We start from the raw sequence: 12,695 nt of genomic DNA, 5'->3' as shown, positions 1-12,695 counted from the left end.
CTCGATCAATGATTCTAATTATATATATATTTGATTTTTTTTCTGTTAAATGAAGGACAACATATTTACTACAATTAGTTTTTTATTTCTCTAAAAGGAAATTATAAATATTTTATAGTTGGCTAGTCCTTTTTTGGAGGAAAAAGGTTTTGAATTTCTATAAATTGAAGATCCTTCCTTCTTATTTAGTAGCGTCCACAATATAGTCATAAAAGATTTGAGAGTCTTGTTTAGTGGAGAATTTTTGAGACAAGTGTAAGTCAGCCGCTTGTGTGTACTTCTTTGTTATGTTGTTCTCTTGATATTTTGTACTCTCTGTTAAATAGTTAATTGCTCATCTCTGTATGTGGATATAGGTCAATTGACCGAATCATGTTAAATATTTGTTGCTCTTTGATATATTTCTCGTTGTTATATGATTTATCTTTACTTTACTAAAGATACACATTATGTTGTGAACCAAGCTGAATGGGTCTATAGACTAGAAAGGATGAATGAGGCTGGGTCAATTGAACATTATTGTGCCGAGTAAAATATTAAAGAATTTTATTTGGGATGCAACCCAATTAGCAAGTGGTTAAAAAGAATTAGGGGTTAGAAAGAAGGGATTGTGCGAATGATGTTTTAGCTTTGGCTCAGTCTGTTCTTCTCATCTCCTCTTCTGAATCTGTTTTGCATCTCTCTCTTTTTGTTTAATTCCTCTTCCTCTTTCTTCTTAATTTTTTATTTGTAATTTTTCTTCTGATCTTCTCTCTATTTTTCATCAATATTGTGTTCTACTATTTTATTTCTATTTGGTTATTGTAATTCCGTTTAGTGAGATAATACAATCAATTCATTTGAGTGTAATATTTGTTTCACGTTATCTCAGTAGTCTTAGTCATTAGCGTTATTTGGATAACTTAAATATATATATATATATATATATATATATATATATATATATATATATATATATATATATATATATATATATATGTGTGTGTGTGTGTGTGTGTGTGTGTGTGTGTGTGTGTGTGTGTGTGTGTGTGTGTGTGTGTGTGTGTGTGTTCTTGCTCGCGCGCAACTCGAATAAAAAAATTTGTAATATATAAATTGAAACAGAGTGAATATTAAAATTTAAATGTAATGTATAAATTTATTGCATCTAAATTTACATACAAAAAACTTTCTCTCTCGGTGCACGTTATCGTGGCCTAGCTAACGTGCGCTTGGAAGCCATGAGAGGGAGAGGCAGACCTAAGAAAAACCAGACGAAGATTCCAATCAACGACCAACGATCTACAGAAACAAGGAATGCTGTATTAGAATTGTTTGTGTCACCAAAAGGGATACGAATTGAAGAACCAACTGGAAATTGAACTCTTAGGAGCATTCAGAGCGAGCTAAGCAAGGAGGAAGCAGATCTATCACTGGATAAAGGAAAATCGAAGGAAGTTATTGTTACACCTGTAGCTGTACAAGCTGTAGGCGGTGGATCTAGGAACGAGAAAGCGCAAACACGAGTTATGAAACCGATCAATAATGGAACAGTACCATGAAGCTCAGGTACTATTGGAAGTGGAGAAAAAGATGAGACAAGGAATGAGTAGAGGAATCAATCCTGGGCAAATGTGGTGGTAGGTAACAAATTGGCCATGAAAGGTATGAATTTACAGTTCATAGCCCCGGTAGTCCAAATTGGCGAGAAAATAGAGAAGTTAGAAATTGAAGATGTTGAACTAGAAACTGAGAAATGGAGATTTGCTATTGTCCTGTATGTGATTGGGGAAACGCCTACTATTGGAGCAATGGATAGATTCCTGATCTCAGTGGGTAAATTCTCAGTGAAACCGCAGATCTATTACCATAATTAAGGATATTTTGTGATAAGATTTAGCAATTTGGAGGAAAGAGACCAGGTGCTATACTCTGGACCTCACACAGTCAACCACAAGCCCATAATCATGAAAGCATGGTCAGAAGATTTCAATGTTCAAGATGAAGTTCTGAAAACTATTCCCTTATGGGTGAGATTCCCTAATCTACCTATCAATTGTTGGAGTATGAAAGCATTAAGCAAGATAGGTAGTATATTGGGGAACCCAGTGTATGCTGATGAATGCATTACTAGCTCAATTAGGATTTCTTATGCACGAATGCTAATTGAAATGGATATCACTAAACCTCTACCTAGGTCTGTGAAGCTACAAGACTCTAAGGAGAGACTAATTCAGCAGGAAGTTACTTATGACTGGGAGCCAAAATACTACACAAAGTGTTTGAAAATAAGGCATGATTGTGCTGAGATTAAAACAGCACAACCACAAAGGATGATTTAGTAGAGGAATGTGATAAAAAATAAGCAAGTCTGGCTCAGAACAGATAGAGATGGTGGAAATGAGAAGAAGGTGAATGAACAACAGAAAATAACTGAGACTACTCAGCAGTTAGAGCCAAAATCAAAAGACAAAGATGCACAAGAAAAGGATGAGGGGTGGATAACAGTCCTAGGAAAATCAGCAGCTAGGGAAGCTAAGGCTAAACAACTTGAGGAGCAGGAACTATCTGGAAGAAATGGATTCCAAAGTTTAGCAAAGGACCAAACATATGATGAACCAGGTACAAGCAAAATGCAGATGAGGAGCTCAGCGGTGCAGGAACTATATCACTATCCCTATTTTATACCTGTATGAGTGTGATAACATGAAATGTTAGGGGGTTGAATAAAACATATAAGCAAAAAGAGATAAAGGAGTTTATAAAAGGAAATAATAAAGCAATTATAGCATTAGTAGAACACAGAGTAAAAGAGCACAAAACAAATGAGGTGATCAAGAAGATTGCACCTGGATGGAAATGGATATCCAATGCTAGTGCAAGTCATAAGATCAGAATCTGGGTAATTTGGGACCCTAGGATATATACATTTGAACCAATGGAAGTAGATGAGCAATTGATACATGGTCAAATCAGAATTATCTCAAAAGCAGTCATGTTTGGATTTTCAGCAATATATGGCTTACATACTATTAAAGACAGATTGAAGCTATGGAGTAAGATGAGACAAATTCATAGCATCCAGCAGGGTCCTTGGCTAGCTATGGGGGATTATAATGTTGTTTTACATACTCAAGATAGACAATATGGATCTGAGGTACAAGAGATGGAAACAAAACACTTCAAGGAGTATATGAAGGACACAGGGATGAATGAATTACAATATGTGGGAAGGAGTTACACATGGACTAACAACCATACCTATAGTAGGATAGACAGTGGACTTGTAAATGTCAACTGGATGATGACAATGCCAAATGTGAAAGTGCAGGTGCTAGAACCACTGGTATCTGACCATTCATCACTGAAGCTAGTGATTACTCATGTACAAGGAAAGAAGAACAGGCCATTCAGATTTTTCAATTGCATTGCTGATAACCCACAATTCATGCAACAAATTGAGATAGCTTGGAAGGAAAGGAGCACAAAAAGGATAATACAGGCAGTATGGAATAATCTTAAAAGTGTAAAAGAGGTAATCAAAACAATAAACATACAACACTATAAAGGGGTTGATGAAAGGATAAAGGAGGTTAGGAGGGAGCTGCAGGGGGTGCAAGAGGAAATGAGCTTTAAACTACAAAATAAGGAGCTGGTTGAGAAAGAGAAAGCATTGAAGTGTAAGTTAGAAAAATGGGGAAAGATTGAAGAAAGTATATACAAATAAAGATCCAGAGTACAATGGTTGAAACTGGGGGATTCAAACTCAGCCTATTTCTTTGCACAAATGAAGAATAAGAACCACTTGAATGGAATCCAAAGTCTAACAAATGATGTGGGAGCTCAACTTGTAATTGGGATGATATAAAAGCAGAAATATTAGGGTACTACAAAAAGCTACTGGGGTCAAGAGCTGAAAGTATCCCAACTATCAATCCAAATGTTATGAAGATGGGTGCAAAATTAAAAGGGAACAACAGATACAGCTGATCATGCAAGTAACCAAGGAAGAAGTATGGGCAGCTCTGAAGGACATCAGTGATCTAAAAGCTCCAGGTTATGATGGGTTTAATGTTGTGTTCTTTAAGAAAGCATGGAAAATTGTAGGAGAGGATATAACACAAGCTGTATTGGAATTCTTTGAAACAACCTATATGTACAGACCTATCAATTGCACATCAATCACTTTAGTCCCTAAGGTCAGGAATCCTGTTAGTGTTAAAGAATATAGACCTATCTCATGTTGCACTGTATTATACAAAGTGGCCAAGGTATTAACTAAGAGGTTTCAAGGAGTTATGGATACACTATTGACAACACTCAGTCTACATTTGTGCTTGGTAGAGTAATTACTAATAACATTATCCTTAGTCATGAACTAGTGAAAGAATATGGAAGGAGAGGGGTATCACCTAGATGCATGATGAAATTGGATATGCAAAAAGCTTATGATTCAATTGAATGGCCATTCATGGAACAAGTGCTGAATACTTTGGCCTTCCCAAACCAATTTGTGAGATGGATCATGGCTTGTATGGAAACTGTTACTTATACAGGTGTGATTAATGAAAATCTGACAAAGCCTTTTGAAGCTAAGAAGGGGTTGAGGCAAGGAGATCCAATGTCTCCATTCTTGTTTGTGCTGGCAATGGAATACTTAACAAGAAGCTTAATGTCATTGAATTATATCCCAGACTTCAACTATTATCCCAAGTGTGCAAAGATGCAAATCTTGCAACTTGATTTTGTTGATGATCGTTTATTGTTTTGCAGGGGTGATATAGGATCAGTTAAGCTACTGTTCCATTGCTTTATGGAGTTCTCAAAAGCTTCTGGTCTGGTGATCAATAAAAACAAGAGTTCTATATTCTTTGGAGGGGTCTCACAAGCTGCTCAAGAGGAAATCCTAGAATTTCTAGGAATTTAGAGAGGGGAACTGCCAGTAAGATATCTAGGTGCCCCATTAAATTCAAAAAAAATATCCATAGTACAATGTCAGCCTCTAATTGATAAGATAGTGGGCAGAATAACTTCATGGACTGCCAAATTTCTATCCTATGCTGGAAGGATTCAACTGATAAAGAGTATTCTGTTCTCTATCCAGACCTACTGGGCACAAATCTTTGTGCTCCCTAAAAAGATCACAAAGCTAATTGAAGCAATATGTAGAAGTTTTTTGTGGACAGGAGAAGGAAGTGTTTCAAAGAAGGCTCTATTGGCATGGGAGAAAGTTTGTCTACCCAAGTCTGCTGGGGGATTCAACATTATGGACATAACCATCTGGAACAAAGCTGCCATATGTAAACAATACAAGAATCTTTGCAAAGAAAAGAAGAAGTTGTGGATACAATGGATGCATAGTTACTATATCAAAGACCGACACATATGGGAAACTCAGCTGAAACAAACATCTTGGATGGTGAGCAAGATCATGAAAGCAAAGAAGACATTTATGGAAGCAGGCTTCGGCTATGATGATATCATGAAGATGAATAATTGTTCGATCAAAAACATATATCACAGACTGCGAGGAAGATTTGACAAAGTCAGTTGGAGAAGAGTTGTCTGTCACAACACAGGATGCCCCAGGTGGATTTTTATACTAACTATGGCAGCACATGGAAAATTATACACAAGAGATAGAATACAGAACTGGGGAGTGCAAGTGGATCAAGAATGTGTCCTGTGCAAGCAAGCTAATTAATCCATACAGCATTTGTTCTTTGAATGCTCATATGCAAATACATTATGGAGCACCTTGTTAGCATGGCAAGGGATTAAAAGATTAGTAAATGGTTGGGATGAGGAACTACGATGGGCTGAGATGTGCACTAAGAGGAAAACAGCAGCAGTTGAGTTATACAAAATGGCACTAGCAGCAATAGTGTACTATGTATGGCAAGAAAGGAATGCTTGAACTTTTCAAGCTAAGGCAAAAGGGTGGGAGGTAATATGTAAGAAGATTATACAAGAGCTTCATTGTCGAAGTAGTAGGCATACAGAGAAAATCCTACATAGAGTAGACTGGTACCCATTGTAATAGGTAGGAAATGTGTAAATAATAGGAAAATGGGGAGGGGTGAAGTATAGGAAAGCAGAATAATATGTAAGGGTTTGATTTACTTGTAAATATTTTCCCTGGTAATGAAAAAAGTTAATTACCAAAAAAAAAAGAAAATTACATACAAATCAATATAAGTACACATGTCAATATCTTGAACTCTAAGCTGACGAATTAATACCAATAATCATATGCATGATCAGATAAAGTGCTATGTCGAGAAATATTAGTTCCATATCTAAATAATTTTCATTAATTTTGCCCAAATATTAGGATCAGTGGTATTAGGTTCCTGTTTACGTTTGTTGAAACAGAGCCTATTCTTTTAAAAGATCACTAGGGTAAATACAACAATTTATAATTATGGTTAGTTTTAATTTATTCTACATAAGTATACTTACAATCTAAGATTAAAATATAGGAGAAAAAGAACTCTCGTTCCAAATGCTCTCTCATCGAGAAGTTTTATTTTGTGTCTCATATAACTTACACTAGTTGTATGAGGCTTCTTTTTATCTCATAAATTTGTGGACCCCAATCTTACACTTTTGAGTCCACAGAAATCTGGGTCCACAAAACTGTGAGATAAAAAAATTGCCTCATACAACTTATGCAGTTGTATGAGACACAAACTAAAATTTTCCTTTCTCATCCATGTAGCATGAGGGTCATCGCCGATCAATGATTATAACTATATTTGATTTTCGTTTCTGTTGATGTAAGGACAATATATTTACTTTGATTTTTCCTTTTTCTAAAAGAAAATTATAAATTTTTTATATTTGACTAGTCCTTCCTTGCCGAGCATGGTCTTTCTCTGTAATAGTAACTTTAGTACATGACTTAGTGTCATTTGTGTATTTTCTTATTCCTTGACTTGTGTTATTACTTGTTGTTGCTTTTGTTTCGGCTTTCTGATTGTGGTACCTAGTGTTAGTTTTATATTTTTACTTCGGTTTTCTGATTGAGGTGCTTGTTGTAGTCCTTCCTTTTAGCTTTCCTAAGCCGAGGGTCTACTGAAAACAACCTCTCTGCTGACGTAGCGGTAAGGTGTGCATACATACTACCCTCCTCAGACCCCACTTGTGGGATTACACTGGGTTGTTGTTGTTGATTAGTCCTTCCTTCTTATTTAGTAGCGTCCATAATGTAGCCATAAAGAATTTGAGTCTTTTTTAGGGGAGAATTTTTGGGACAAGTTTGAGCCAGCCGCTTGTGTGTGTGCCTCTTTGAGATGTCATTCTCTCGATATTTTATACTCTTTGTTTGTTTACCCGTAAAACGGTATAGTTGAATTTATACGTGGTTTATAGACAAGTGAATTAATTTGATCCCAAAATGATAAATAAATTAAATTAAACAAGAATTTAAGACTTAGTGTTGAAACTGAGATAAGACAGTAGAAATCTTGGTTCCGGGAGCAGGGTTTCCGTCGGCAATAGTAACGATTTATAAGCAAGAAAAGATAAAATATTATTGAGCTTTGAACAGCATATAGCATAAGATTATCAGAAAATTCCCTCCTTAAAATGGTTGTTGGAATCCCTATTTATAGTGGTACCTAGGGAACAAGGTCCTAGGATCAAACCCCTCTTAAATGATAACTATGGGGCCATTGAAGAATGTGTAATGGCAAGCTATGAATGACATATTCTCTATAATGGATTCTGTATTTAATACTCTCTAATATTCCTCATTGAATGCTATCGGATGATAGGTGTCCACCTATCTTTGGGAGCAACATTCCCTTCAGGGGCTTTCCTGTACCAACCGAGACTGCTTCCCTCGGTCTTGTCTTCCACCTGTCTTGCGCTCCATCTATTTTTATTTCAACGTGTCATTTTCTTATATGAGCATTTAATAGGAACCAAATATACCCTATATAGATAGTCCCGCTGCTTTCCGTTGACATATCCTTGTGTCATCGGGAAGTTGGTAAAGATACCTTTCTTGGTGAGAAATTTACTGACTCCCTCTGAAAATTTTCTGACGCTTGATTAAACACACGTCTCTCTGCATTTAATGCTCCGAACATGCGTCATCCCACAATTCAATAGTACTTTCACCGGTTCTCGGGGTAATCATGGCCATGATTTTAGTCGCCAATTCCTTTACTTATACGCTTCCTTCTTCCTCTTTACACTTCATATTTTCCCAAAACCCTCTCAAACTCTTATTATTCAACATTCTCTTGTTTTCAACTTCCTACAATCTTCTTCTTCATAAAAACCCTTACTTTCTTCTGATAATCATGGCCTCTTCCAAAAATTCCAGTTCTTCAAAAAACAAAGATAACAATGATGATGTTGCTCCTCCTACAGTGAGCACCATTATCCCCAGAAGGCTTAATACAAATAAGGACTTCAAAAAGTACCTTATTGCTAATCCCCGCAAATGGGCTGTAGGCGTATATCCTTCTTCCATTTGTCCTTCTAGTATCCTTGCTATGAAGGAAGACTGTGGTTGTCAAGATTTGAACATCATTGCTCCTGACCTAGCTGAACGTGTTACCTTCTCCAAGAAGGGTTTTACGTATGTTTACATGTACTCTTTCACTCTGGGCCCGTTCTCACTGTAGGGGGCTTGATTTTGTTATCTTGGAGTTTTACTTCCGTTACCAAGTCTGCTTGGTACATGTGAGCTCTTTTGTATGGCGGATAGTTGTATGTCTTCGACATTTATGCGAGGAGACAGGGGAGGATCTCTCCTTGGATCGACCGAGGAACCTTTATTCCCTCAAGATCTTCCGTGGGGGAATGATAAACTTCAGTAAGTGTGGTCACCATGCTTTGCTCAACTGCATGGACGATGACAACGACCGTGGATAAATGGAGCGCTTGTTGTAATTGCCGTCAGGGACATCATCCCAACTAAAACTCCATCCTTCCTAAATCATGCAATCATAATCGTATGTTCAACATGTGTCTTTCCATCTGATTAAAGCTTTTCCCATGCTACTACTGATCCTACTTCTTTTGTTATTTAAGCAATTTGGTGGACACCATCAAGGGTTAAAGGCTTGGACCAGTGGGTTCAGAAGATTTTGGACGTCACTACGTCTAAGACTTGTCGATGGAAAGAACTGGCCCTTAAATACGGGTGGAGGGAAAAAACCATGGTAGGTTGAACTTACCCAAGTTTTACCTTTCATATAGGAAAACTGGCTAACTTTTCTCTCTTGTTGAATTCAGGTCTTCTGCAAGGCTCTGTTATCATCCCCTAAGAGGATGTTTTGGCTGATCCTGCTGATGCAGCAAGGTTGCTACATGAGGCTTTCACCCGAACGGGTGTCACTTGGCCTGATTCCGGTGCAAGTGCTTCTTCTTGGAGTCCCCGGTCGTAGAACAAGCAACAAAAAAAGTGACGTTCCTCCATGGCCAAAGGTTAAAATTAAAAGGCAAAGAGCGCCACGCCCGAGCCAGCCGTGGGTAGTGTGGTGATGAGCATCACGTCCGAGCTAGCCATAGACACGGTGATGATCGATGATGATGGAGGAGCCAATGATGAGAAGGTGACGACCTTCATCAGCCCAACAGAATGCTCAATCTATTGAGCTAGTTATGCCAATCGAGGACGACGTTCTGACGGTCTGGGGGAATATGATGTAGTGGAAGATGCTAAATCTTGCTTCTGAGTCCCAATCGCCATTCCGATTACCGTGAGGCTGGGTACCAAATCTTTTCCGTCTTCGGTTGATGTGTAACCAACAACCAGCACTGCTTTTGCCACAACCTACAATGCCATCAGCTTCATCACCTTCTTTGCCAACATTGTTTTCGCCACCAGTAACTGCTACATCATCTCCACCGGTCATAGTCGTCAAAGAGGAAGATGTCCCCGTTCCCTAGATCCCAATTCATGGAAATTTGGGACATAACTATTCGGCCCCCTCCGATGATCCCCAAATGAGGAGGTCTGTTTCCCTTTCGGTTTCCACCGGATGCCAACTGTTACACCTCCTTTTTTACTACACTCGCAAAGGTACAAGGGAGTTTTTCCAATTAAAGGACAATTGAAATGGGATTATTATTAAAGAATCAGAGTCGCCACTTGGGAGATTTATGGTGTCCCAAGTCACCTGTTTAATCCCGAATCGAGGAAAAGAATGACTCTGTTTAACATTCCGTGAACCAGAAATTCGGATAAGGAATTCTGTTAACCCGGGAGAAGGTGTTAGGCATTCTCGAATTCTGTGGTTCTAGCACAGTCGCTCAACTTTTATATTCGGCTTAATTATCTGATTTTATACAAATATGAACTTATGTGCGAATTCCAACCATGAACCGCTTTTATTCAAATTATTAAAGAAATTTGAACGTCGTTTGAAACATGTCTTTGGATCGCGTCACATGAAATGCACCCGCAATCCTGAACACATTTGATTCGACATTTTGGGATTTGGATTTGGGTCGCATGAAATGCACACCCGAATTTAAGAAAGGTAAGATTATTAAACATGCGCCTAAAGAGACTATCGTGTTATTAATTCGGCGAAGGTCGTGGATATTCACTAAACGGCCTCTCCCGAAAGCTAGATAGTTATTAAAAATAGAGGGCCTCGCCGCTTGTACGTTTTATTTTGGCGAGGCACGCCTCATTAATTTTTAAAAGGACATTCCTAAAGTTACTATATTATCTATTTAAGTTTGTCTCTAAAATAAAAGAGAAAAATCCTAGTTAATTACATGCTTGAAAAGGCCATCACTTATTTATCGGATAAAAGCAAACGCAACCGGAAAATTGCAATCAAACTTGCGTAAAAGGAGATTATTTCATGCCTTATTCTATAAGCCAATACTACCGAAATTGAAATTATAAATAAATACGGAATTGACAAACAATATATATTCAAAAGAAACTAATTATCCTATAACTAATTTAAACCCACATTGTTAGATGAAATGAACCGTTGGAACTAATTGTTTTCAACTACTTGAAACTAAGCCAACCTTAATTACTAATGATTACGAAAGTTTGCTTAAGCTTGATCATTAACTTAAATAACCTATTGGATTAGTATTCTTAGCCTTACTACATTGAATCGCACTTCAAATATATCAAGCCTACGGATTATTCGAAATTACTAACCAATTATATTTGCCTAACACTTACGGATCTTTGTTACTAACAAGATTCAAAAAATCACAAACTTCAAGTTACTTCTATTCCAATATTCGCGAGTTCAAAGCTAGATTTTACCAACCAATTAAATCGATTCACCACATTAACTAATTACCAATTCGAGTTGGATGTGATTCCGATGCTACATTATTTTAAATATATGAATTAGCAAAATTGAAACTGATAACTATGCAATTCCTACAGAAATACATCCAATAGTTCAACAATCTAACAATTCTGCTCAAATTAAACATGCATACTGTATTGACTAATATTCACGTCATTTCAAGGATCTTAGGTCTGTAAGCTAACGTTATGCCCTATCTAGCTGCTAATCAATGATCTTACAAAAATAGTCTTAATACTACATGCCTCTACCCTTCATATAACAGGAAACACATAACTAATATCTAACTAAAATACAATTATTCTATAGTTAAATACAGAAATCTTCTGTCCATTTTATTTCAACTTCAATAATCAAACATCGAGGTGATTCAAAGTAGTGTACCTGATAATAGAACAGAAGAAGAAGGTGAGGATTAGTAGATCAGTAGCAGACAACATCAACATCAACAATAACCAACAGGCAACTTAAAACCAATGGAACAAAATCCGGCAACCAGCAGTCTCAAAAACCAATGGAGAAAAACCCAGAAATAGCAATGAAACAGTAACAGATGTCCAATAGCACACTTCGGGAAATACTACTTGAAAACCAACAATGCCAAACAATTACTGGCAGAAAAACAGAGTGAATCAGGGGCGAAAGGGCAATGGAACAGTTCTGGTATTTTAGAAGTAATGAAAAGACCTCACTTTTAGTTTGAAAGTCAACCTATTTCAACTTTAAAATTACTGAATTCTGATGATAAAATCCAGTAGGTTTTTAACTTGAACTATGAATGTTTTCCCTTTGTTTAAAGTTCCACTTTCATTCATTCTTAAACTCTGGACTTTTCCCCTCAAAATCCAGTCCCCCCCATTAGTCCCCAAATGACTCCTATTTTATACCCAAAGCAGACCCTTTTCAGCCCCTCCCTTTTCTTTTACTATTACCCTTTTATTATTACCCTCCACTTCTTTTTACTTTCCAGCTACTATATTCCTCTACTATGTGAATCATTTTATCTTTTCATTATTACCTACTGTTGCTAATTTCCAATTAGCAAAAGCACCTCTTATTCCTTAGTCGCCCTCCTATCAATAAGCACTAGTTCAATTTAAAGCACACCAGGACCCCACTGGACAAACTACTCAGTCAAAACCATTTTCAAACCTTTGAACTCCCCAAATTACCCCCTGAGACCCCACTGTTATTACTTAATTACCCTAAGCTTTACAAGTCTGAAGTTACATTTATGTAAGTTCAAACCCGAAACTAATTTTTGGTTAAACACCTAAATAACTACAACTATATCCAATTCACAATCCTATTCAGACACAATGATTTAAGGCAGAAGAACAGAAGAAAATCGAAATGGTATTAATCAGGGCAATGAGATAAACTATGAAGAACTGAATGAGTAATCTG

General features: G+C 37.1%; 1 protein-coding gene across 1 annotated transcript; it reads left to right on the top strand.

Annotated features, from left to right (window-relative positions):
* Positions 1-1,946: 1,946 nt before the first annotated feature.
* Positions 1,947-5,896, top strand: LOC142163235 (uncharacterized). The gene is made up of 7 exons (XM_075220501.1): positions 1,947-2,272; positions 2,360-2,633; positions 2,720-3,659; positions 3,931-4,250; positions 4,304-4,819; positions 5,084-5,524; positions 5,693-5,896. The coding sequence occupies exons 1-7, from the start codon at positions 1,947-1,949 to the stop codon at positions 5,894-5,896; spliced, it is 3,021 nt and encodes a 1,006-aa protein (XP_075076602.1).
* Positions 5,897-12,695: the final 6,799 nt, after the last annotated feature.

Source organism: Nicotiana tabacum, chromosome 8 (genome assembly GCF_000715075.1).
Source record: "Nicotiana tabacum cultivar K326 chromosome 8, ASM71507v2, whole genome shotgun sequence".
Classification (NCBI taxonomy): Eukaryota; Viridiplantae; Streptophyta; class Magnoliopsida; order Solanales; family Solanaceae; genus Nicotiana; species Nicotiana tabacum.
This window is presented reverse-complemented; position numbering and strand designations above follow the sequence as displayed.

Bases quoted from the DNA above. Each gene is read 5' to 3' on its own strand.
- LOC142163235 (XM_075220501.1), top strand. From the start codon at position 1,947: ATGAAAGCATGGTCAGAAGATTTCAATGTTCAAGATGAAGTTCTGAAA. The intron at 2,273-2,359 runs GCATGATTGTGC...AGTCTGGCTCAG, and splicing joins ACAAAGTGTTTGAAAATAAG to AACAGATAGAGATGGTGGAA. The intron at 4,251-4,303 runs GTATTAACTAAG...GACAACACTCAG, and splicing joins TATTATACAAAGTGGCCAAG to TCTACATTTGTGCTTGGTAG.